Below are 23,991 nucleotides of genomic sequence, written 5' to 3'. Positions count from 1 at the left end.
GAGGGTCCTATTTGGTCTTGTCCTTTCAGGCTTTCAGTCCAACCAAAACAGATGTGTATTAATTCTATTTAAATGATCATCCTTCTAATAACACTTTCCTCCTATTACAGTGTCAGACTTTTTTTTAAATGTTTCTAAGAAATTTAACCTTGCAGTACCTTTATTTTTTTAAAACCACAAGTTCATACCAAAACAGACACTCTATAGAAACTTACAATTTATTTATACACAAGACTGTAGTGAAATGAGGCAGCCAGGTGCCACTAATTCCCAGGGAGTGGCATGAGCTTGTGTTAAACCCACCTGTGCCTGATTAAGGCAGGCCCTAACTGTGCACGAGCAGGATTAGGGGGCCAATAAAAGGTGAGGCTCAAACCCACAGGCTCAGCTCAGTCCTGAGCTAGTCAGCAGGGAGGTCTGTTGCTTTTGGAGCAACAGCACCGATCCAGACTGGTCAACCCTGAGGGCTACAGGCTTAGAGCGCTACTTGTGAGTCTCTGCTGGAACACCTGGTTGGACCTTGAAGCGATGTGCCCTAAAAGAGGTTCGTCTTGCTACACAAGACCATAGAAACTATTATCAGGTAATCAACAGAAACCATACTTTGTTTAACATACACTTTTTAACCCACCAGAATAATGCCAGGAAACTTTATCCAAAAATCTGCTGTAGTGCTGGGATTTTCTTTTATTGGAAGATCTATGCAGTTAATTTATTTAAACATGTTTAACATAGACATAAATTATTTTTAAGTATCCAAGATAAACTACTGATTTATTTAAAATTGTAAGAGAGTTGAGAGACCTTGCTGGCTTTTGTTGCTTTCTGAAACTGAGATTTCCCAGTATTTATGAATAAACAGGAATACCTACTTAGTTATGTGGTATAACTTATTTATGTACTCATGTTTTGGAAGGAATGGTCATCATTTTACTTTGTGTCTAAATCAGGAAAACAATTCTTTCTAAATGGAAAAAAAAGCAATCTTCCCTTTTATTTAGCTGTGATAAAACATGTGCACTATCCCCAAATTTCCCTTTTCTTCTACCTTGCAAACAAAGTAAAACAGCTCTTTTTTTGACATTCCTCTCTCCTCTTCCCAGATAACTCCTACAACTGTTTTTGCACTTCTGTTTTAGTAAATCTTACAGACAAGGTAAATCTACAGAAATTAATTGCAGAGCAAAAAAGCAAAGCCAGCTCTCTCAGCACAGCAAGCAGGGAACCTGGTGGCCATGGGAAATTCACCTAAGTTAAATATATACATAAAGGACTCTAATTTGGGAAAAATACTTAGGTTTGTTCTGTATAGATCTTTTGCCCACAACAAGCAGATATTAAGGAACAGATTAAGCATTTGGGGTAACATTAGCTGATAGTTCAGGTGTAATTTAGGCAGGGTCTGAGTGCTTTGCCAGGCAGTGTTCATTCTGGGTGAGTACATGCTTCTTCATAGCATTCTTACAGCCTACTTAATGTTCTGCTTTTGATTTTGCTTAAAATTTATATTATTTAGCTAGCCCTAAGTATTTACATGGCAATGGAAGCCTGCATGCAGGCAGCCTTTTGCCTCATTGACCATATTTTTCTCAGAGTCCTAATTGGCATGAGAGGTTCTGTGCTCTCCTCATTCCTTGAACAAACAGCTTCCTTCCTTTGGGGGTCCTCAACTGAAAATACAGTGAGAAGTTTGAGTCCCACTGTAGCAAAACATTACAGCAAAACATCAATTATGAAGGAAAACTTATTGCCAGCCTAGATTGCTTCCCAGCATTCATAAGAACAGGGCAGCACACTGCACTTCAGCCCCTCTCACCTGCTGTAGTCAGACTTCTGCTGCAGCTTTCCCCCTGCCCCAGCACAGGGGGATGAGTAGGGAAGGGGGGGGCTGCCAATAGCCATATCTGCCCCCCCCTCTTCTTGGAAATCAGTATTCTATCTCTTGCTGCTTTGGAGAGTGGATTGGAGAAAAGAGCAGAGCCAGGATTCTGAGGGCTGGAGGTTTTCAAAGAGCAGAAAGCTGTTGAGACAAGAAGGATGGTGTCTCAGCGTAAATACAATTAAATCTGGTCTCTGTAGGGAACAAAGACCAGATGTTATATTCTGCCTCTTAATATCTTACTAATGCAAATTAAACAGGTTTGGGGGACAGATAGTGCCTGCACTGCATAATCTTTTGACCTTTTCAATTACACTTCAGTGGATTATTCAGATTTACCCATTCTAGGTCATTTCTGTCTAAAGTATTAGCATTGTACAAAATCTGGTGGGGTTTTTTTCCCTAAACAACTACTTGATGAACAAGATTTTATTCATCTGTGGTTTTGAACTCTGATATTTTTAAAATATTGTTTCATAGAACAGTGTAAAATTTATCCATAAAACTGGTAATTTTCTAACTAGGGAATTTTCCTGAAACTGGGATGTCATGCATTTTTTATACAAGCTTCTTATCTTATTATGCTTTTCTTAAAGCTCAGATTTTTCTACAAAATATTATTTTGCCAAGGTAAGGTGACTGAGCATTTTCTTTGTCAGTTATTTCCTACCCAATTTGCCTATGGTGCAGGTTCAAGTCTCTCTCCCTCTGCTGCCAACACCTCTTTAGTTAATTATGCAATTTGCCTGGTGATAATTTATTTCAACTAATGATTCATCAGATGTAAAAAGCCCGAAAGAGGAGTTTTGGGGGATCTGAAATTGGGAGAGAAGAAATTCCCAAAACAAACCTCCTCACCCTTTTTCCTTGCAAACTCAGCACATCTTATGCTGAAATTACTGAGACACCATTTTTTTTTTTTTTTTTTTTTTTTTTTTTTACAGTCTCTTGGTGGTGGAATCACACTAACTCATTCTGCAAAAGCATGACTTAGTTAACACTTCATTATACAAGATTTCCACTGTGCTGTAGTTGTCAGGAAAATCTGACTTTCCTCAGGCATTTTATCTATCACCTGCTTCAAATTAAGAAAATGTGACTTTAAAAGCCTTTTGTCTGAAAGGCAAATGGCTGAATGTCTATTTAGTCAATCATCAGTTGTACTAGAGGGATATGAAAAGTCAAGGTAATTAAGGTATTTTGTTTTATTTTTTCTTTCAAGGAATAAATATTGTACAGCATTATTTGAAGAGTAACATGTTGCATCTCAAGGATCATGAATGGCTTGCAGTCTCATTTTACAATGTGGCCAGTTAAATGAATTTAGCAAGTGGAAAACATGGTTATTTGGTCACATAAGTGTAGTGAGACAGGACCAGGTGCCCTGAGTTATTGATGAGTGGGTGTGGGTTCACCTGTGTCTGGCCTCCCTCCTGAGCATGTGCAGGAGCAGGGGGCCAATAAGAGAGCAGCTGACACCCACAGAGACAGCTCTCACTCTTCAGTGAGCATGGAGAAGCCCACAGCTCGAGGAGCCCCAGGAGCAGGCAAGAAGGGGTAGATCCCGGAGCCCCAGGAACAGCCCTAGGACATCGTCCAGGAATGGGCTAAGCCCCGAGGCCTCAGGATCAGCCCTAGGAGCAAGAAGGGCTCCTCCCGCTTCATCTGGTGGAGAATGCGGGCAGCCTGCAGAAAACCTAGCTGGCACAGAAACTGCAAGAACGTTCTCCCTGTAAGGTATGATCAACAAGCTCTCTGGACAGGAAACCCCAGAGCAGAGGGGAAAATCCCATGAGGAAGGGTTAAATCCCGACGCCCATGAGGAAAGAAACCCCGGAACAGAGGGAAACCAAGCCAGAAGAGCAGATACAGGAGGGAGAATAATAACTAGAAGAACAACTTGCAGAGACTCTGTGAAAAGTGCCTGATGCAACTTGCAGAGACTTTGTGAAATATGCCTAGGCTAAGCCCTTGAGCAGAGGGAAATCCCATGAGGAAGGGTTAAATCCTGAGGCCCATGAGGAAAGAAACCCCGGAACAGAGGGCAAGTGCCTGGGACAATTTGCAGAGACTTTGTGAAGAGTGCTCAGACAGCTTGCGGAGACTTTGCCAGAAAGGGGCTGACATCGAGCGAATATATGGGTATGCTTAATTCCCCTTAAAGAAGGTTGAAAGAAAGAAGGTTGAGAATTCTCCCTAAAAATATATGTAAAATAAGTTATATGTTATATGTAAGTTATATGTTTAAATCTTGTAAGTTATATTTTTGTGTAAAAATCCTCTAACCTCTCGGCGCCTCCTCGATGCTCTTAGTTGAGTGTCCCGCGGGGCCCGAAGAAAAATCCTGTAAGTGTATTCTTGTGTATAAAAAATCGTGCTATGTAAATATGTAAATGTCTATGTAAATGTCTGTGTAAAAAAAAAAAAAAAAAAAAAAGGGGGGGAAATGTAGTGAGACAGGACCAGGTGCCCTGAGTTATTGATGAGTGGGTGTGGGTTCACCTGTGTCTGGCCTCCCTCCTGAGCATGTGCAGGAGCAGGGGGCCAATAAGAGAGCAGCTGACACCCACAGAGACAGCTCTCACTCTTCAGTGAGCATGGAGAAGCCCACAGCTCGAGGAGCCCCAGGAGCAGGCAAGAAGGGGTAGATCCCGGAGCCCCAGGAACAGCCCTAGGACATCGTCCAGGAATGGGCTAAGCCCCGAGGCCTCAGGATCAGCCCTAGGAGCAAGAAGGGCTCCTCCCGCTTCACATAAGGGTTTTCAGATTGTGATCTTCAGACTACCACCTGTCTAAAGTGTCAGAGGCACTGGCACATGCTTAATCCCATGGCCAAATGATCCCTGTTACAACTTGTATTCAGATGATGGAAGCCTCCAAAATATTTGAGGGGAGTAAGTGGCATAGGAAATCTGGCAGTCATAATAGTGGAAAATTCTTCTTAAAAGAGCAGAAAATTGGCTTATTACTAGAATAATACCACATCCACTACTCAGTGATAGTCACACTCCTGTGACACTCTCATTTGAGCCTCTAAAAGTGAGTGGGTACTTAATGGTGTATTCTACAGCTAAAGCCTAAAGTATTTATTCAATTTTTACTCCTTTCTTTAAGCAAGAATCAAATTTGCAATATTTATAAATTCAAACTGTGCTAATATGCAAGTGAATGATAAAATCTATTGTAGTTTTGTATCCTTTTAAGTTCTAAACTTCACTTTAAAAAAGATACTTCTGAAATGGATAAATACCCTTGCCGTTCTACTAAAAGAAAAGCAAAGGGGAAAAAAAAAGTTCAAAATGAGAATTTTTAAACAATATCCTGAAGTACTTCTCATTTCAAAACATTGCACTATACTTCTAGAAACTGCCTATAAACAAAGAGACAATCAAAAGGTAGCCTCTGGTCTGTGTTTATTTAGAAAAAAAAAAGCCTACCTTAAATTTGTCTGTTAATTAATTCTGCCTTTAAAATCTTCACAACAATGCAAATTTTGCTTTGAAAATGAACACCCTCTCCAAGAGAGAAATCTACATAGTGGTACAAAAATTTCATACAATTTGAAAAGAAAGACTGCTAGAAATGAAGCCGTAAGAATTAAGTTTAAGTTAGGATCAATTCATATGTCTAAGTTAAAATTGCAAGTGGCCTTTCTGTAGAGATAGTAGGAACTCAGGGGGACAGTGCCCTGAGCAAACTGGGCTGGCCTGGCCTGTAAGACTCTTGATTCTACAAAGACTACAGAGCCATTGAGTAATTTAGGTTGGAAAGGACCTCAGGAGGTCATCTGCTTCAGCTTCCTGCTCCAAGCAGGTTTGGTTTCAAAAATCCAAGTTGTTTAGGGGTTTTATGCATTCAAGTTTTAAATTTTCAAGGTGAGGGACTCCACAGCCTCTCTGGGCAAGATGTAACAGACTGGAACACGGTCCCTGCACATCCACAATACTTCTATTATTCCAATTGCACAGCCCATCCCCTCTTCCAGCCTCATACACACTTCCTCTTCACATTTGAACTCTGGTAGGAGTTTCCTGTTCAGCCAGTCTTGCTGCCTGCTATTTCACTCTTTTTCCCCTGCCCTAAGGATGGATTGTCCTTGTGCTTTCAGGAGGCTGACCACCTCTCTGTGGCCCTTTGCCCTCTCTTGAGATCCTATCTGTTAGCTGCCTGGGCAAGATCAAGTTCAGAGGTTTAAATCTGCTACTGCTATGAGTAGCTCCCTTTGTTTTGGGGAGGAAAAAAAAAAAAAAAGGAATAAAAATTGTAAGGCAAAAGCCAGGAAAAGAGATCTGAGACTGTACAAAGCCACTCGGCTTTTAAATTTGCCAGCACTGAATTAGAATTTTGGTTGCTGTGTGGTATTAATCAGTTGCCTCCAGTCTGTGAGGGCATAAGCTTGCTGGTTTTCAAAGTATCAGTTTTCATCTAGGGGAGAAACAGCTGATGAAGCAGTTGCCACTTGATGTCTGTGACTCTGCTTATGAACCTAGGGAAGAGGAAGAAAGGGCCAGCCAGACTGGGGAAGAAATTTGCCCTTCTGTCTCTGTGCTAGAGACAAGGTTATAGGTATTCATTTTTTACCTGAATATTTTTAGGCTGCCTTTGAATTTCTAATGCCATGAGACCTGCCAGGAGATGTGTTGGCCACTACCTGAGTTTTAATACTCCCCAATTGATTCCTCCACAGCATTTCAGTGAGAATAGAGCAGATCCCACTTCCTTCTTCCTAACAGAGCACCCCAAAAGTTGTTGCCTGCTTTCTCTCAGATGATGTGTCCCCACAGAAGTCCAACTGCTTGCTTTCGTTGTACCCTCACTCCACCTGCATATGATGTAGAATTGTCTTGCTTTCTTCACTGTGCATTTGTGTGTTGCCTGTCTCTCCAGCAACCTCTAAAGAGGGAGATTCCACATAGAATGTGAAGTATAATTTCACATTTAGAGGGAAGATTTCACATACAATGGAGACAGTTGGTTCTCAAACTGAGTACTCCTCTAAGAAATGTGCTTTTCATTGCCATTGAACGGTTTTTACAAAAAAATTCTCCATATCCTAAATCTACTCATCTCAGGATTTGAGGACACCTATTTTATTTTAAATGAAAAAATTGAGCAATAAGATTATATAGATCATGAAATTGGCAGTGATGAAACTGGCATTTTTTTTTTCAAATACAACCTATTTGGAGTTTATCTAAGTGACAGTACATTTAAAACATATTCAGTATTTCAGCTATTATAAACTCTGACTGCATAATATAGGAGACCTTCTTTTGTGGTTCCCAGATATAGCAGTTATTTGAATTAATTCCTTGGGCAGTTCTTCAAAGGGTTGGTTTATAGTAGTTTCCCCATTACTGATAAAATCTGAAGGTCCTGAAGAAATCAGTCAAGGTAGCTGACGACATTGCATCAGAAGTGATGCAACTTTACTGACAGACTCTGGCAAGAGAGCAAAGCTCTGGTCCCTGCAATAAAGGAAAAATATTGGGGAGGAAAGGTCAGAGACAAACTCCAGATATTTCTGCTTAGGAGAATCAGTTGCTTCAACTCTGCACTTTAAACCTGAACTCAGTAATATTCTACCCGACATTGTGGGTTTTCCTTGGGGATCTCCCACTTTGCTGGAGGAATAACCAGGCTTGAGAGGGAATGGCTGAAGGTGGTAGAGCAACATGTCAGACCCCTTTTTTCCACATTATAAATTCAACTGCCTAGGAGGAAACCACCTCATGACTTGGAGCACTTTAGGACAAACATTAATAATAACAAATTCTAATTGGTCATTATTGCTTGGACAGAAAATATCAGATTTCATTTGCACCAGGAGGAAATGAAAATGTCATGTACTGTAACATGGCAAGCATGGAATTTACAGTAGTGAGATGCATTTGTAATTACCTTTATATGTGTAAATGCACACAAAGCAGAACACCAGGGAGGCTGTTTTACAACAGATTTAATCAAGAGAACATCTACGTCTGCTCATAAACTTACTCAACCAACTTTGAAAAAAGAATGGGGTTGATTGGACAGGTTAATGGAGTGATGTCTTTATAAATGACAGATGGCCATGTTAGAACAGAAAGTTGTTCACTCTCCATTTTTTATTTTATTTTACTTATGAGACTATTTTACTATTTTTTAGTTATGAAAGCATTGCTCATACATTTCTGATTAGCAGTGGTTCACTGAAAAAAAAAAAAAAAGCAATATCCAGTGAAACTAAACTTTTAACTGAATGGATATTGTTATTATGCTTAAGTGGCAATAAGCAAGACTAAAATACAAAAAGTGTTTTTTTTTTAATTCTAGGACTTTATAAACATCCTGACCTCCCCGCACTGGCCTACAAATGGAGAAAAGTGCTTACAGATTTGCAAGCTCATAAGAATGTAACAAAGAAATGGAAATGTGAAGAAGAAAGTTAGCTTTTTTATGACAAAGAGAACCCTGTAATGGTGAATTTAGCAAGCTAAGTAAAAAAATAGATTAAAAAAAAAAAGATGAGTTTTAATTAAGAATGAAAAAAAGTATTATAGTGCAATATTAGCTAGACTCAGACCAAAAATTCACCTTGGGCAAGCTCAGAATTATCGAAGTGTAGAATGTGGGATAGCCTTGTTAATCTTCCCTCAGAGCTATGAGGTACCTAGAAGTGGATCACACACAGCGTTAACTGAAAGAGGATTTGTTAAGTACCAAAAAAAGACCCTGGTAGTGTGCTCTGGGGACCCTGACCAGGCCTAAAGAGGAAGAAGCGCAAGAGCTGCAGGGGCTGTTGGAAGCCACCACTGCAGCTGTGGCAGCTCTTGGTTCTGTCTTGGCAGTGGTCTGTGTGCCACCAGTGGCATGTGCCATGATTTGTGAAGCTCTGTCTAAAGATTTCCAGTGCCTACTCAGCTATTAGATAATTAAAACTCTGCAGGTTTTTTTTTTCCCTGCAACATTCTCCCAACTCATTTATTCTACTGTAAGAAAAATTATCATTCCTAATTGGACTAGAATTAAGGAAAATTAGCTGTGCATTACTAACCCTCTACTCTTGTTTTCCTCTTTCTCTGATTCACTGATTCGAAGTGTACAGCTTCATCCTAATCAAATCCTTGGTTAGAACAACAGAATCTCTCTCCAGCCTTCCAGACATGAATTTGGAAATCGAAGTCTTCCAGGAATGTTTTATTTTAAAGACTTTGGTGTGAATTTAGGATTTATGAGGAACATGAGACTAAGTTTTGAAGAAAATACTTTTTGCTTGTATTAGGATTGTAGTACCAGTGCAGTGAAACATTCCTTGAGTACATACACCTCTGTTTAGAGCACTATAGTGAAAGATAGTTCTGGATACACAGTCAGGACAATGTGGCTGGCTGCAGTGAATCAAAGCCTGGCTCAGAATCTCAGCAAGCTTTCCAAGTGCTAGTGTACTGCTGACTTATTTAAAAAAGAAAAAAAAAGCTACAATAGCATATCAGAAGTTTAATTACATTGAGCTGTATATATGCAAATCAATAGTTTCCATAAGGGTGGATAATCCTCATTGACAAACCTACTTGTAGGTGAGTAGGTGGCTGGCAGCTGCAGAGATGCAGTGGTCTATCATACTGGTAGTATGATAATCAACAATTTTGGGTGATAATTTGACATCCTATTAAGTCACAAGTCAATTGACTTGTCCCACAATTACTATGAAGAAAATAAATTTCATGTGAAGAACTCATCTCTGTAATAGCTGTGACCAGCTTTGTGTTCCATATTGGCATTTACAGCAGATTGATTGCTATAATGTCAGTAGCACTCCTTATCCACATGTTACTATCTGGCCAAGTGTTGCCAGACCAAGGTGGACCTAATGACATGCAGATGTTTAAATATACCTTTGCTTAATTAGCAATTGAGTAATTAATTTCCTAACTTCAGTCAAAATTTGACCACAAACGAATTCCACATCCAGCCCTGGCTTCTAGATTCCAGATTTTCTCTGGAGCTCCTGTTTTCCCCAGCTTCAGGTAGATGTTCAGAGCATTTTGAGGTGGAGATTTTCTTTTTTTAATTTTGTTTGGTGCTAACTGGAGTAACTGGATCAGTGCTGGATTGCTGGTTTCATAAATTTAGTGGTATCCCCATGTGGGGGATAATGTAGATGGGATTATGCAAAAGATTGGTATCTTCAGGAAATACTGACTTCCACAGTGTAATCTTACAGTACGTAACTGTAAGAGACTGTCTTCCAGCACCTGGCTGACTTGTACAGTAGTACATTTGAGTGCCCTGGTCTGCAAAGTAACCACAGTTAATCTATTCAGACAACCCTTGATCACTTTGATTTATTAAAGTAAATGCATAATAGCTGTGTATCAAGAAATATTATTTTATAGCATTCTAATGAAAGATACTGCAGTTTGAAAGAGGTCGGTAAATGCTGCAGCCTTCTAAATCTTTTGTTGGTTTCATTCTGTTCCTAAACCACCGATTCCCTTGATTCTTTATTGCTCTGTGTGGACATCCTCCTGTACATCTCCCTGCCATTGATCCCTGTTTCTGTTACAACAATCTTTTAGTACCCATCTCTTTCTCTTTCTGCTCCTCTGTTTTCTGTTTCATTCACATCACTGTTGTCTTACAGTCCCTTTCCTTCCTACCAAAACATGAAGATCACATCCTCTTCCTTGTCCTGCTCATGTTCCTACACACAGACTCATGAAATTTTCTCCAGCAGAGCCTCCGGTATCTGAATCCTATGCAAGCATCTCATCAGGAGGAGCTACATAGAAAAGAAAATTATATAACAAAAAATATGTGAGACAGAATGAAAGTTAATTACTTAGCAGGTATACAAGTTTCAGGTGAGCCAACATTATCATAGAACCCAAAATATATAAACCCAAGAAAAACAAACAACATGAATTCCTGAGAGACAGTCTCATCCTGCCTCCCCTCTTTCCCCTTTTTCATGTAGTTGCCAGATCCTGTGCAGTCTCTGGGAAACAATGACTTGGTCAAAATCCCCAGATTTGTCTGTTCTCTTCTGGCTTTACTTCATTGTTGTGACTCAGAGAAATAGTAAAAGCCAGAGGGAGATTATGTAGCTTATGTGTTCATTGCAGGAGCATTTCTAATCTCTGTAGATGTAACTATGCTTTGAGTCTTTCAGCTCTGTTCTAACAGAATACATACCAACAGTGAGCTGGTCCCATAATGATATCTCAAGTTTTTGTTGCTCATTCCTTTCTGTGATACAGCAAAGGCTCCAAATGGCATTTATTTCACAGATCTTAATCCTGCTTCTGTGAGAAGCAATTTGCTGGGGATTTCAAAACATTCTCTGAGATCATACTAGAGTTTGACACAGCAAACCTCTCATAATCCCTCTCAAAACTCTCGTATGGAGCTATTTCTAGGTCTTTTGCTTCTTTTGGACTCTGCATTAAATTGTTGCCTTTTAAATCACAAAGCCAGGTTTGGCTGAAGAGCTTGAGTGGCACAGAAAGAGGACTGCAGTGCCAGTAGGTGTGTAGGGCTGCTGGCAGCTTACACACTGTGTGCATAACCACACAAGTTCACTGTAGCTTCATGGAGGCTGAATGTGTCAGCATTACAGTTCTAAACATTTCTAATTCCAAGGAACAAACTGCAGATGTTTGCTACTTGAATTAGAGATTACCATCTCTTCCTAATAATGTGACTATGTAACTAAGGGAACGGGGGGAAAAGAGAGCTTACTCCTTTCTAAGGACTTGGAAATTCAAACAGGAAAGCAGCTCTGAAATATTCAGTTTTTCACATACATTATGTAGATAAATGTAACAATGTAAGAAATAATGTAGAAAGGGAATGGAGCAAGCATTATCTTAGAAAACATTCCAGAGTGTCTTTTTGTCAATAAAACACAGGAAATCTGATACCAACACATAAACTATGGCCTTCCCAAATCAGGCCAAAGACAAGTTAAAATACTATTTAGTAATATATGCAGTTAGAGTAACATTTAATAATCACAATTTTCTTTAGCATGCTTATCAGGAACATTGCATGTCACTTCAGAAAGCTGCTTTCCAGAAAAACTGGGGTTTGATTTTATTTGTACTTTTTTGTGTAAACATAAAACATTGTTTTGTGTAAACATAAACATTCAAGGATGCATACATGAAAATATTTGTTCTAAAATCATGATGCTATATCAAGAATAAGGTGCAATTATTTCCCATGAAAAACACTTGTTGGGCTCTTTGGAATTGCACTAGAGTCAGATTTCAAGACATAAAAAATGTTCCTGATGTAAAGATTTATTCCCTTTCCTTGCATAGCATTAAATAAATGAAAGCTTTTTATACTACAGAGAATGTCAAGCACATTTGTGATGCATTAAAATGTACACATATTTTTCTATCTGTAACTTACACCCATATTCCTAAATTGATTCTTCATTTGGAAATCCTTGATGCTGTCATGTTGCTGTGGTATTGTGTTAACAGAGCTCATATAAATGCCAGTCTGTTAAACAGCAGGTAAAAGGTCCTGCAGTCCTTACAAATGTGTATAATCCTTATCAACACAAGAAGTCTTGTGAAAGTGCAGAGATGAAGACTTCTTGAATGAAGAGTCTGGGGGAGCAGACCCTCAATTCTTTAATACCAAATACTGGATACACAGGTTTAAAAAGTCATGTAACTTAAAAGGTCACACAAAAAAATTCCCTGCATCTGACATAGTGTACAGGCATATTTGTAGCTCCAGTCACCTCAAAAGGACGCACAGAAAGGGCACAAATTCTCATGCTTCACTGCTACCAGGAAGCAGGACTCACAGTTTCACACGGACGCTACCAATGGGGTATGGAGCAAACAATTTATGTATGCAAACATATGCATGCAGTGGCAGGTCCATTTACTACACCTGTGACTGGTACCCACGTTAAAAAAACCCGGGACCCTCCTTCTTTCGTAGCGTACATCCAACCCACTGGAGGCTGCGATTTGCTCGGCGTTCGCCTTCCCGTCAGGTGAAGCAGAAGCGGGACGGAGCGGCAGGGGAAGGGAGGGGCTTTGAGTTGCCTTGGACGCCATCCCGAAACAACCGGCGTTGGCTTCTCAAAGCCCTTGTAACCTAGAGGAAGAAAGGGAGTTTTCCTCCCTCCTCTTGCACCCCCTTTGCCTCAGCTGGTCAGATCTGGGCGGGGGTCTCTCAGGACCTATATTTGCCTCCTCCTGCGCTCCTCAGGCAGTAGCAACTGGAGGGGGAGAAAGGACACCCACCCCCCCAGGCTGGAAGTTAGGGTGGGAAAGTAACTCTCCCACCCCCCCAGGATGGCTACGCACCGGGGAGAGAGGAGAGGAGAGGCGAGGGGTGGGGTGAGATGGGGTGGGGTGAGATGGGGTGGGCGGCTGCCCCACTCTCCCCGGCGCGGCAGGGGCTGGAGCCGGGAGGCTTCAGGCGTCCTCTGCCCCTCCCTGCGGAGGCGCTACCTTCCTTACCGCCCGCTTGCGGTTTCCTCCGGTTTGGCGCCCTGAACGCCAGTTATTATTAAAAAAAAAACAAACACAAAACAACAACAACCCCACCCCGCCCAGCAGCAGAAAAATCGCTTCAGGAGCGGTAGACCTCAAAGTTACCGAACAGAGCCATAAAGCTGGGGGAAGGTTGAACCGCAGCGTTCGGACCAGCCGGGTCCTGCCAAGCACTCAGGTGCAGCCTCACCCCAAGGCGCTACCGCAGGGGGTGGGAGTGTTAAGGAGCGGCGGGGCCGAAGCGCTCAGGTGGGCGCAGGGCAGGGCAGGGTTCGGTTCGGCCAGGTTCGGGTCTCTCCCGCTTCCCCCTCCTCCCCCCGCGCGCTTCCCTCACCTGGCGCACCTGGGCGTGCGCGAGCCCGCAGCTCCCTCCCCGCGTGGCCACCGCCTCCTCCCGCCCCTCCCGCGCGGGGCCGCGCAGGCGCAGGGCTCCTCGCCCGGCGGCGCTCCGGGGGCTGCGCGCTGTCATGGCGGCAGAGAGCGGCAGCGTCGGCAGGAAGCGATGGGGCTGACCGAGGCGGCGGCGTGAAGCGGCACAAGGCGGAAACTTCAGGCGCCTTCAGGAGAGAGGGGCGGACGGCGCTCCGCGGCCCTCCCTCCGCAGCCTCGCGAGCGGGACAGAGCAGCGCAGCCGCCTCCCGGGCAGCGAGCCGGGCGCCGGGGCAGCCCTCGCCCCCTCCGCGGCGGCGCCGGGCAGAGAGCGGTGAGTGCGAAGTTGCTGAGCGGCGGGGTGGCTGCACCTGTCCGCGGCGGCGGTACGAGGGCAGGAGCCGGAGGCGCGGCACATAAGGAGCCGGGCGGGAAGGAGGAGCGTATGCCATTAAAAAAAAAAATTAAAACAGAAAAGCCCTCTCGACGGGTCTCACCGTGCGGCGGGGCTTGGGGGGGCGGCGGGCGCTTCCGCGGTGGGGAGAGCCGTGAGCGCTCCTGCGGCGACCGATGCCGCCTGCCCGGTGCGGGGCGGGGGCAGCTGGCCGGAGGTGGGGACCCTCGGGTTGTGGGGCTCCGCGACCTGAAAAATATGTCGGGTTGTCCTTCAGGGCTGTAAATACCTGCCCGAGGGCAGCGAGCTGCTGACAGACGCCTCCTGCTGAGGGGAGAGCTGGGACTCCGAGGGCGCGTCCTCTCTGCCTGCCCGGCTGCCTCTCCCCCGCCCGCCCGCCCCCGCCGGACGCGGTTTCCCTCAGGAGCCGGAGCCTCCGGGAGGAAGAAGCGGGTCGCCGGTTGCCTTCCCGGGAGCCTGGGTCGCTCGTTCTTCCCGGAGCGCCGAGCGTGCCGCTGGCGTTTCAAGTCGTAACCTGAAGTGAACTCGCCATGGCGAGTGAAGGCAAACAAGTTGTTCAGCCAACAGGTGATGATGGAGAAGGAGGAGCGGGAAAAGAAGGAAAAGCTGCTGAAGGGGGAAGTGTGGTGCAGCCTTTGAATCCAGGACTCCCCATCCGAGGGATAAGGATGAAATTTGCGGTGCTGACAGGGCTGGTGGAAGTTGGCGAAGTGTCCAACAGAGACATAGTCGACACTGTGTTTAATCTGGTAAGTTGGTAGTCTTTTGGGGTATGAGAGGGGGGGGGGAAAAAACAAACCAACAACATACGCCTGCAGAAGAATCTCATGCTTTTTGATGTTGTATTTCTATCAGTGTTTTTTTTAACATGTCTGCACTTTTAACCATACTAGTTTTAAGCTAGGTTCTTTTTGCTTCAGTATGTCAAAAGCTGAAAATAAAATACATGATTCTCTCTGTATACATTTAAACTTGAAACATATCATCATAACATATCAGCATCCTCTATAGTCTGGCTTAGAGAAGTTGTTGCTTTATTTAGAACAGAGAAGCGTATTGTTATATTTAAACATTCAACAGGTATACACAACATGAAAGTTAAATGTTTGATTAAGTAACTTAGACTGTCTTCAAAACACAAACATTGTTGTTTCTAGCCAAAACAACTTTTCAATGAGATGTTTACCTCCCTTTTTGCTTTGGAAGTGGGCAGAACTTCCTGTCTACAGGGGGTGGGAGCAATTCACATGCTTTACTTGGCTTACTGGGAAGAGTTAGAAGGTGGTTTCAGTGTCCTTTTCTTCTTAATGAAATTTTTAGTCAGCTGCTGTTTTTTTGAATACAGTATGGATGTATTTACGTCTTCATAGCAGATCTCACTAAAAACTGAGGATGCAGCTGTTCCTGTTGAGGCTGTAAATACAGTACCTACCCTGTACCTTCACCATGCACATTGAACAACGATTAGACTGGTGGTTAATGTTTGCCTGCTGAAGGAGACCAATCATTAGGAAAAAAACTTCCTGCAGGTTTATAGAAACACTCTGCTATTATCAGAGGTCTCAAAACATCTTTAAAAATACTCATTGTTCCTCCTCCTTCCGTTTAGTGAGCACCTTTGGCTTTAAAACAGCGTGGTTTCTGACAAACCAGGAAGTGAGAGCATGTAATAGTACAAAGCTCACTAGCAAGGCAAGTTGATGCAAAAGACAGTGTTGTTAAGATGGTATTTGCATTCCAGGTGTTTTGTTAGCAGTATTCTTTGCTACTTCCAAGTTTTCATGGTTACTATGTGTGTGTACTGTGTCTGTTAACTGGATTTTGATGTTACCTCTTGGGTAACGATAAACGTTTATTATTGCAATATTTTTGTATTGTCAGATGTAGTGCTTGAAACGTCCAACTGCATGGATGAAAGTCTCAGTACAGAGGAACTGCAGTACTGGCAAAAATGAAGTGCAGATCAGGGGTTTCTTGGATGCCTCAAGTATGCAAAAGTCATACAAATTACTTAGACTCTGCTTGAAAATTGTCCCTGACAAAACCTGTTGCTCAGAAATATGGACATGAGGTTCAAAAGGAAATTCTGATAAACAGTTTACAATTTAGGACGTTTGTGTTAGGGGAAACCATTGATGGGACTGTTGAATTTTACTTGGTTTCTAGCGAGGTCTTTTGAGTAGTGTACTGGAGGTGTATTTTACAGCAGCAGTGGAAAGAGGCTCAACAGAATAATTAAAAGTGTAAAAGTTCCTCGGTCCAGGAATTCCTTTTTTGATTTGTTTTGAATAAAAGAGGTATGAAAAATTCAGCTAGATTCAGAGAAACCGTAATTTTAGATTTAAGAGGCCTGGAAATTTGACCTGTGGATTGCATTCACCTCAATCTTCACTTCCCAGGTAGAACTAGGGGAGAGTTTCTGGCTCTGAAAATTTTTGAAACTGTTTTCCTGTTTTCTGCAAGTGAAAAAACATCCCTGACCTCTCTGAGAAGACTTCCTTCACCATTCCAGAACACCTGCCTACTGTGTGGGAGGCTAAAGTTCATGCTTGGGAGCCAGGTTATTATCAGAACAGAAGTAGTTGGTTGATGAAAAGCAGCTGTCATGAAAGAACAAAAATTTGGTACTGAGGATGTCTTACTTGAATTAAATGAGAACAGCATAAAAGATTGTGGGCAATATATATATATACATATATAAAGTAGGTCCCTTGCATTCTCTGAGTCCTGGGAAAACAGGCCAGCTACTGGTGACTAATTTGGAGTGAGAAGTTGTCTCAGTGTGCTGTGATTTTATTAAAACTGGAGTGCTTAACAATCAAATGAGCCAACAGACTCATAGCTTTGTGTTACAGAAAGCATCTGTCTTCTGTTTTATTTATAAAAAACGCAAGCAGAAGAGTGAAGCTACTTTTTAATATAGCTCCCTGTGATGTGAGGTCTCCCTATAAAGCAATACTCATCAGTCATTTAGTTCTGCTTCTGTTCAGTTGTTAGCTGTGACCTCTTTGTTTTGTTGATTAATACCTCTGAAATCACACAGATCAGAATTTAAGGCATGTGAAGTGTTGGTTAGCAGTGGCATGCTTGCTTTTCTGTGCAGAAAAGATGGAACTTTTGTATGAAAAAGTGACTCCTAGCCATGGCTTTCATGTTAGATTGTTTCCCAATGGCTTTTGGAGTGAGTTTACTCATATGTGCATAGGTTCAGTTGGGGGGATGAAAAATCATACTGTGATCTGTTGTTACTAATGGGGTTAAGCCTGACGTGTCCTCTCCTATTAGGTTTCATTCCCTTTGGTGTCTCCTGACTGCACTACCTCAGCAGTGTTAGCAGAAATCAGCTAACTCCCTTTTTGTACTTTGAAAGCAGGAGACAGGCACTAGTTAGGGGATTTTAATCACTAAGTGAGTGATGTCTTTAGACCAGAGTAGTAAGGGAGGGCTGGGCAAATATCTGCCCAAGTGTTTTTATGTACTTAGTCTTCATAGCAGAGCTACCCTCAAATGTGAAGAGTTTATTTTTTTTTTTTAAAGGGGGAGGTTAGCTGGCTCATTTTTTATTTCTTGAGCAAATGTGTTGCTCCTAATTATGCTCTTGAAGTTCGCTGTAGCATATGGAGGTTATGGTGCATTTCGTAGTGATGGAGATTTGAGAAGGCCAAAGTGCTGCTTTGATGTTTCCCATCTTCAGGGATTTAAGAGATGGTCATGCTGTGTAAGTGAAAGATTCTGAAGTGCATGTTAACTGACCTGCTACTTATTAAAGACATTTAAGCTTCTGTAGTGCTAATTACTTGAGTAATAACTTGTTCAGTCCCGTGGTTCTGGATCTTGGAGCTGAGAACCACCTATAATATTTTCTCTGTCCAGCAGTATAACGGAGTACCTAGTGAGCTTACTTCTAGCATGCATCAAAACCCTACTAGTTTTATTTTATTGTTTTTGGGAATTTTCTTAAAAATAATAAAATTAATTAGCTCAGTTTTGGTTATTATTCTGTGAGAACCTAGTGTTCCAGCCCATTTTAGCTATGGCTATGTGTAGCACTTGATAAAACTGAGAAGGAAAAAACTGGCTTTCACAGAAAATAAGTTGCTTTAGAAACTTTGATAGCACATTCTTGTTTAAGTTTTGAGCTGTTGTGTTACTTTTCTGACAGATAGTAAGCTAAACTATGGATATATATTGTTCATGTGTTGTGAATTATATTTTTAATTGACTTTGGGCAGCAACATCTCCTTGAATTTAGTTTGAATACAGATCGGGTGAATTCCTGTTCATTATTTCATACATGCTCCACCGCCCCTCAAGCTTAGTAAAATAAAAAAACTCTTGGTTGGACAAGATGGTAGATTGGAAAGATAAATTATTTACAGTGGGATCTGTTACTAACTTAAAATAGCTATGTGTATTACTTAGTAGAACACAAGAAAGACAAGTTGACCTATTAATGAGGAAACTTGGATGGAGTAGAAATAATTCATCAGTTGGCAAAACTTGAGAACACATAAAAATTTACTTACAGTACTGTGCTACTGGCATCACATTAGATTTTTAGGATATGAAGTTTTCAGGTGTAGAGAAGTAATTCTGAAGGCTATATAACATGCAGTGGAATGTAGGAGGTTCTGCAAAATCTTTTTTCTACATGAACATTCTGAGTGGAGCTCCTGGTCTAATCTGTTCTTCTGTCATGTTGTCTTTGTTGCCAAGTTATTGCAACTTGCTTATGTATAAAACTCATGTTAGTGGATGTCACTGACAGGATAACTCACTGAGATGTGCTTTGTTCATACTGAATGCTGTATGTGCATGGGTTAACTGTGCTGAACTGTTAAATAAGGAATGGATATTCTGGCACCATTCCACTTTGCTTCAAGCAGGTGATTGTGCAGATGTGGTCTTCCTCTGTGGTGTTGATAAAATTCAGCTTGGGGACTTCATGCCAGAATTTACTTGGGTCTCAAGTCACTAGTGGATAGAGGCAATGGATACAGACCTTCTGCTCTTCTGTAAAAGAAATAAAGCTATGCCTTGTTCTAAGCCAATTTTGTTTTAAAAAGCCTTAGCACTTGTAATCTACGCCATAATTAATAGGACAATTAATTTACTTGCTTCAGGTCCATTTTTTTCTTCTCAGTCTGTGTTGCAAAAACCTTTTTTTTAATGTTCTGCCTCACTGGTGAGGAGAATGTGCTGTTCTGTATGATTCTGCTCATGCATTATGAAGTCCTTATCAAGAGCCTCCTAGGGCTGAAGTGCAAATGACAAAGAAGTCTTAATTTTTATCACCTTTGGAGATAAAATAATGGGATCTGAGGAGGAAGGACTAAAATGACTTTAAAAAATTTACTTGTCATCCTTCTTTTCTGCCAGACTTTACTAAAACTCAGCCTAACTTGAAAAAATTCTTTCTGTTTATTTTCCTTATCTAATTTTATAAAAAGTAATGTTCTTCCCCAACCCCACTTGGCTTCTTCTACAAATCTGAGGTAAGTGCCAGGACTGCCACTTGTTTGCCTTCTGCTCCTGTGTCCTCAGCTTTTTTTTTGTTAAGGTATCTATTTGTTAAGTCTCTATTGCTATGGTTTCTGGACCATTAACTATCATTGTTCATATTGAAAGCTAATAGCATCACTTGCTGGTACAACAGGTTTCTAAATTGGTATGAATACTTCTGAAACAGTAGCATATTGCATTTTCCAAATGACAAATTCTCCTTTTTTTCACCTGTGGTCACAGACTTCCATTGCAGGTACTTTCTTGTAGAAAACCCCCAAAGCTAATGCTGATAGAAATGATTGTATTACAGTAGTAATAAAAATGCACCATAATGTCGTGCTATCAATGCAGTATTTTCAATACCTTACTTTGTTTTATTGTATTTTTTAGAAATGTACATTTCTGCATTACAAATGTAGAAATACATTTAGAAATGTATTTTTCTATTTTCTACATTCTAGAAATGTAGAATGTATTTTTTAGAAAATGGATTTATTTCTATAAAATCTTTTCAGTGATGATGACGAGTGGGTGTAACCAATTAGTTTGTAGAGCATCACTGAATATTGTGCATTTCTTAATACATGCAGTCCTTCCTAGTAGGTTCCCAGTAAATACAACCCTGTCTCCATTTACCCTAGTTTAGTCACTTCTGTCCCTTTAGAGTATAGATGATAAGGTAAGTCTGTGGCTGCAGCTAGCTTGTAGTGTTGCTTTTTTTTTTGTTTGTTTGCTTGGTTGTTTTTTAAAAAAATGTAGTAAGCTAGACAGGTACCTATCTGAATGATCATGCATGGTTTTACTCTGGTTGAATGAGTGGAATTCTGCAAAAGATCTGTAACACTTCCAAATCTGTCTCAATAATTCTTTTATAAAATAAGTCAGATGCAAACTTACTTCTTGCTGGTCCCTTCACAGTGGGAGCCTTGTTCCCAGTTTGGTAAATGAATGAAGCCTTCTGGATTCCAAGGTGTCTTCTTGGTTTTGAAGACATCTAATTTGGGATCCGCTAGCAGTAGAAGATGGCTTTGGGAAGTTTAGCTGACGAAATGAGGCTGAGAGATGTCTTTTACCTGACTGGACTTAGCTCAGAATCATTAAGTAATGGGAGTTACTTCTCTTAAAATAAGAATTATGCTCCTCCATCTTGTCAGAATGCAGTCTGAGTAGTTATGGATGCACTTATTGTTGAAGTGATGTTTATTGGTGTTTTTCTTAAGTATTGGTGCAATTTGGACATTACTTTGTTGTTAGTGGAAATATAGGCATGGAAGGGAGTCAGTGAGATGGGAATGACAGCCTTGAATTAGACATGCAGAGGATTTGCAAGAAAATTGCCTAGAGTCTCAAGAGGAGCTGATTTTTACTTAGGCTGTGATGTATCATCTCACTTCTGTGACTGCAACTTAAACACAAGGTAAGATACAATACTGAGGACAAAATTTTAAGATCACACTGGAAAATGATCATGTTTTTTTACTCTTTAACTAGCCAATTTTTATAGCTTCTCATGATCAATCTGAAGTTTCAAGTGTCTGGGAAAGCTTGTGGATGACATGTGGTTTTCCAGAAGTGTTGATATCCCGTAGTGCTCTGAGCAGGCTCTATACAAACCTAAAATAAAGCAAGGCTGAATCAGGCATTTACCCTTATCTTAATAATGCAATATTTGATAGGCAGTTTTTAATTATCAGTCTGCTCTACAAGTGAGCCAGTTTAAAATGTGTTCATAGGATACTTTAGCATTCTCCTTCAGAGGGGAATGTATCAGTTCAATGACAGATTTTTCTGCTGGGTGTAGTGTAACAAAGGAGGGTCAGGTATCTGGTGTGGCTGCTTTCCCCTCTCTCCAAGGTATTTTATATCACCTCTGTCAGACAATACTGGGCTAGATGGACCATTGACCTGAGGCACTAGTGCAGATAGCACAGTAATGAAGTGGCCATATGGACTGGCTCAGGAAAAGCATTTGTGGATTAGGGAGTAGAGTGAAATCAGTCAGAAACATCAGGGAAATAGGTGGATGGCATGTGGAGGTTGCTACTAAGGTTGGACACTGCAGAGTGAGATTAAAATAGATAATTGTTCATGTCCATTGGAAAAGATTGCTAGAGGGGTGAACCAAAGTGTGCAGATTCAAGTGGAGTGTGAGTAAAGTGAAGTTCTTTAAGGTGGCTGTGTTGGGTGTATGCTGGAGGCTGAGGAAAAGCAGAGATGAGAGAGTTGCCTAATTCTTTTTTAAGGCCATATTGGTTCAGTACAGTGTTCATTATTCAGGGGCTTGTCAATTGTATGTTCAGATGCTAAAGGTTGCTGAGAAGTCCCAGTTTTCTGGATGTCATCAAGTGTGATTTTTGTTTTTTTGTGTATCAAGATTCCCAGTCTGATGAAAGATAAAAATCAGTTTTCTCTCTGGTTTCTTTCACTGTCTGCATTTTTGTTTTGCCACCATGAACCTGCACTCATTCTGAACTGTGTCTCATTTCACAGGGTGTTCTGGCTTTGGTTTTTTCTTTTTGATTGTTTGTTTTTTAAACTAGAAAAGTCAGTAAATTAAAGCATTTGTAGTTTCTGTCTTTGTGTGGTCATGAAACTTTTTATGAACCTTAGGAAGGAAGCTTGAATCTGCTCTACAGATTAAATTAACTTTGCAGCATACTCATTGGATGGGAAATAACTACTTGATACCTTCAGTTTTTCTGAGTATGAAAGTCTTTAAGAATCTTTTCTGTCAGATTCAGTCTTGCATGCATTAAATTTATGCATATCTTTTTAAAGAACTTCTATTTATTTTAAATGGGTCAATCGGGAAGAAAGTTTTTATTCATAATCACTAATTACAGTTAGCTAACTTTCTGCCATTCAAGTGTCTTCTCCAGCCCATAGAGGCCTTGCTGGCCTCTTCGTAGCATTTTGCATGATGGTTTTTGGGATCAGTTTGACCTAATTCCTGATGTCCTAATTTAGATGATGTTTCTGCTTTAATATAACTCTCAATTTTTTTCTTTTAGACTTGGTATTATACTAGAGAATGCTATTGCTTGTCCAAAAACTAGTATGGTCATTTCATTTCCTTCATTTTTTTTCCTCTGAGAAACCTTTGGACTTTTGTCTGGGAGCTCTGGCCATTTGGCCATTTGCCAGGAATCTGAGTGCTCTCATTAATTTGCATAAAACAGGATACTGTTGCCACCTGCTTTTTTAATACCACGTGTGGCCAGTGGAGACCCTAGTTTCCAGTGTGCACTGCTCAATCTTTAAAGCAGATAGCAATCGAGGCATCCTTGCACAGCTGCTGTAATCACATTTTCTAAATAACGATGCTGGATGAGTTGCAATTGTACTTTTTCCTGAGACACTGTAGACTTTGTGCCGATACCAGAAGCCTGTTGTAATTCGTGAAGAGCTTGCATTGCTACAATGCTTTAGATTCCAAAGCTTTACAAATAGGAATAGGTAGTTTCTGAACAGAAATTAATTGGTGGAGAAGATGACCTAATGCCTTCAGTTGCACTGGATTCCCCCAGTAATAACTGGGCAGCTGGGAGCAGCTACATCCCAGGCATGGTTTTCTTGTTAATAGCTTCCTTGAGAGGATATTTAAATGAAAACAGCTAGTGGGAATAGGATGTGCTCTGTTGCCTTTTTTAAAGTGCTCTGCTACTTTGAGCTGCAAGTTTTTTTTTGCTGCAGCCTGTATATGAGCAGTTCTGTTGATGTTTTTTATATTCTGTGTGCCCCTAGCAAAAAAAGCAAAAACATTTTGGATGAGCTATACAGCAAGTTCAGATTATATTTCATGTGGCTGACAAGCTGGAAGTTCAGGCAAAAACCTATCCTGTGTTGTTGATGCAACTGAAGAAAGCAGCACTTTAAGATCTACTGGTGTAGCTTTCCTTTGCAGCTGAAAATCAAAACCACTTTGGACTCATCTGTTCTACACAAGTGTGTCACATGTGTTCATGTCAGACCTTCCCCTGCCTTCCCCCTCTGCCATCAGCAGTGGCTCTCTGGGATGTGGACAGTAGAAAATTAATGCAACAAAGTGCTCTATTTACTCCACTTAGATGCTCCAGATTTCTAGTTTTATACTGGACTAGCACTGTGGGACAGTAACTGTATCAGTGCACAGGGTGAGTGCTGAAAGGGCAGGGGCACCAGTGAGCTGCAGCTAAGATGGTCATGGCAGCAGGAGAGCAATTTCTCTTATAGAAAGAGCAACAAGAGAACCTACAGTATTTTGCAGAGGGCTGGGAAGTATGTGGTCCAGGATGCTGAATGTTTGCTTGATAAACCTGTGACAAATTGGTTATTTT

At 41.3% G+C, this 23,991-nt stretch overlaps 2 protein-coding genes across 3 annotated transcripts in view; one reads left to right on the top strand and one right to left on the bottom strand.

The window, feature by feature from the left end:
• Window positions 1-1,795: 1,795 nt before the first annotated feature.
• Window positions 1,796-14,702, bottom strand: LOC115598355 (serine/arginine repetitive matrix protein 1-like). The gene is made up of 5 exons (XM_030450885.1): window positions 14,685-14,702; window positions 14,253-14,640; window positions 12,793-12,985; window positions 10,522-10,643; window positions 1,796-2,020 (listed from the first exon to the last, which is right to left on the bottom strand). The coding sequence occupies exons 1-4, from the start codon at window positions 14,700-14,702 to the stop codon at window positions 10,634-10,636; spliced, it is 609 nt and encodes a 202-aa protein (XP_030306745.1). The 3' UTR covers window positions 1,796-2,020; window positions 10,522-10,633.
• LRBA (LPS responsive beige-like anchor protein) overlaps window positions 14,631-23,991 on the top strand; it is a 387,071-nt gene continuing 377,710 nt past the window's right edge. For both annotated transcript variants that reach the window (XM_008500801.2, XM_030450868.1), the window contains exon 1: window positions 14,631-14,919. In XM_008500801.2, the coding sequence (XP_008499023.2) occupies window positions 14,701-14,919 (219 nt within the window). In that variant the 5' untranslated portion in view covers window positions 14,631-14,700. The remainder of the gene's footprint in view (window positions 14,920-23,991) is intronic.

The sequence above is a fragment of the Calypte anna genome, chromosome 4B, assembly GCF_003957555.1.
Source record: "Calypte anna isolate BGI_N300 chromosome 4B, bCalAnn1_v1.p, whole genome shotgun sequence".
Lineage (NCBI taxonomy): Eukaryota > Metazoa > Chordata > Aves > Apodiformes > Trochilidae > Calypte > Calypte anna.
This window is presented reverse-complemented; position numbering and strand designations above follow the sequence as displayed.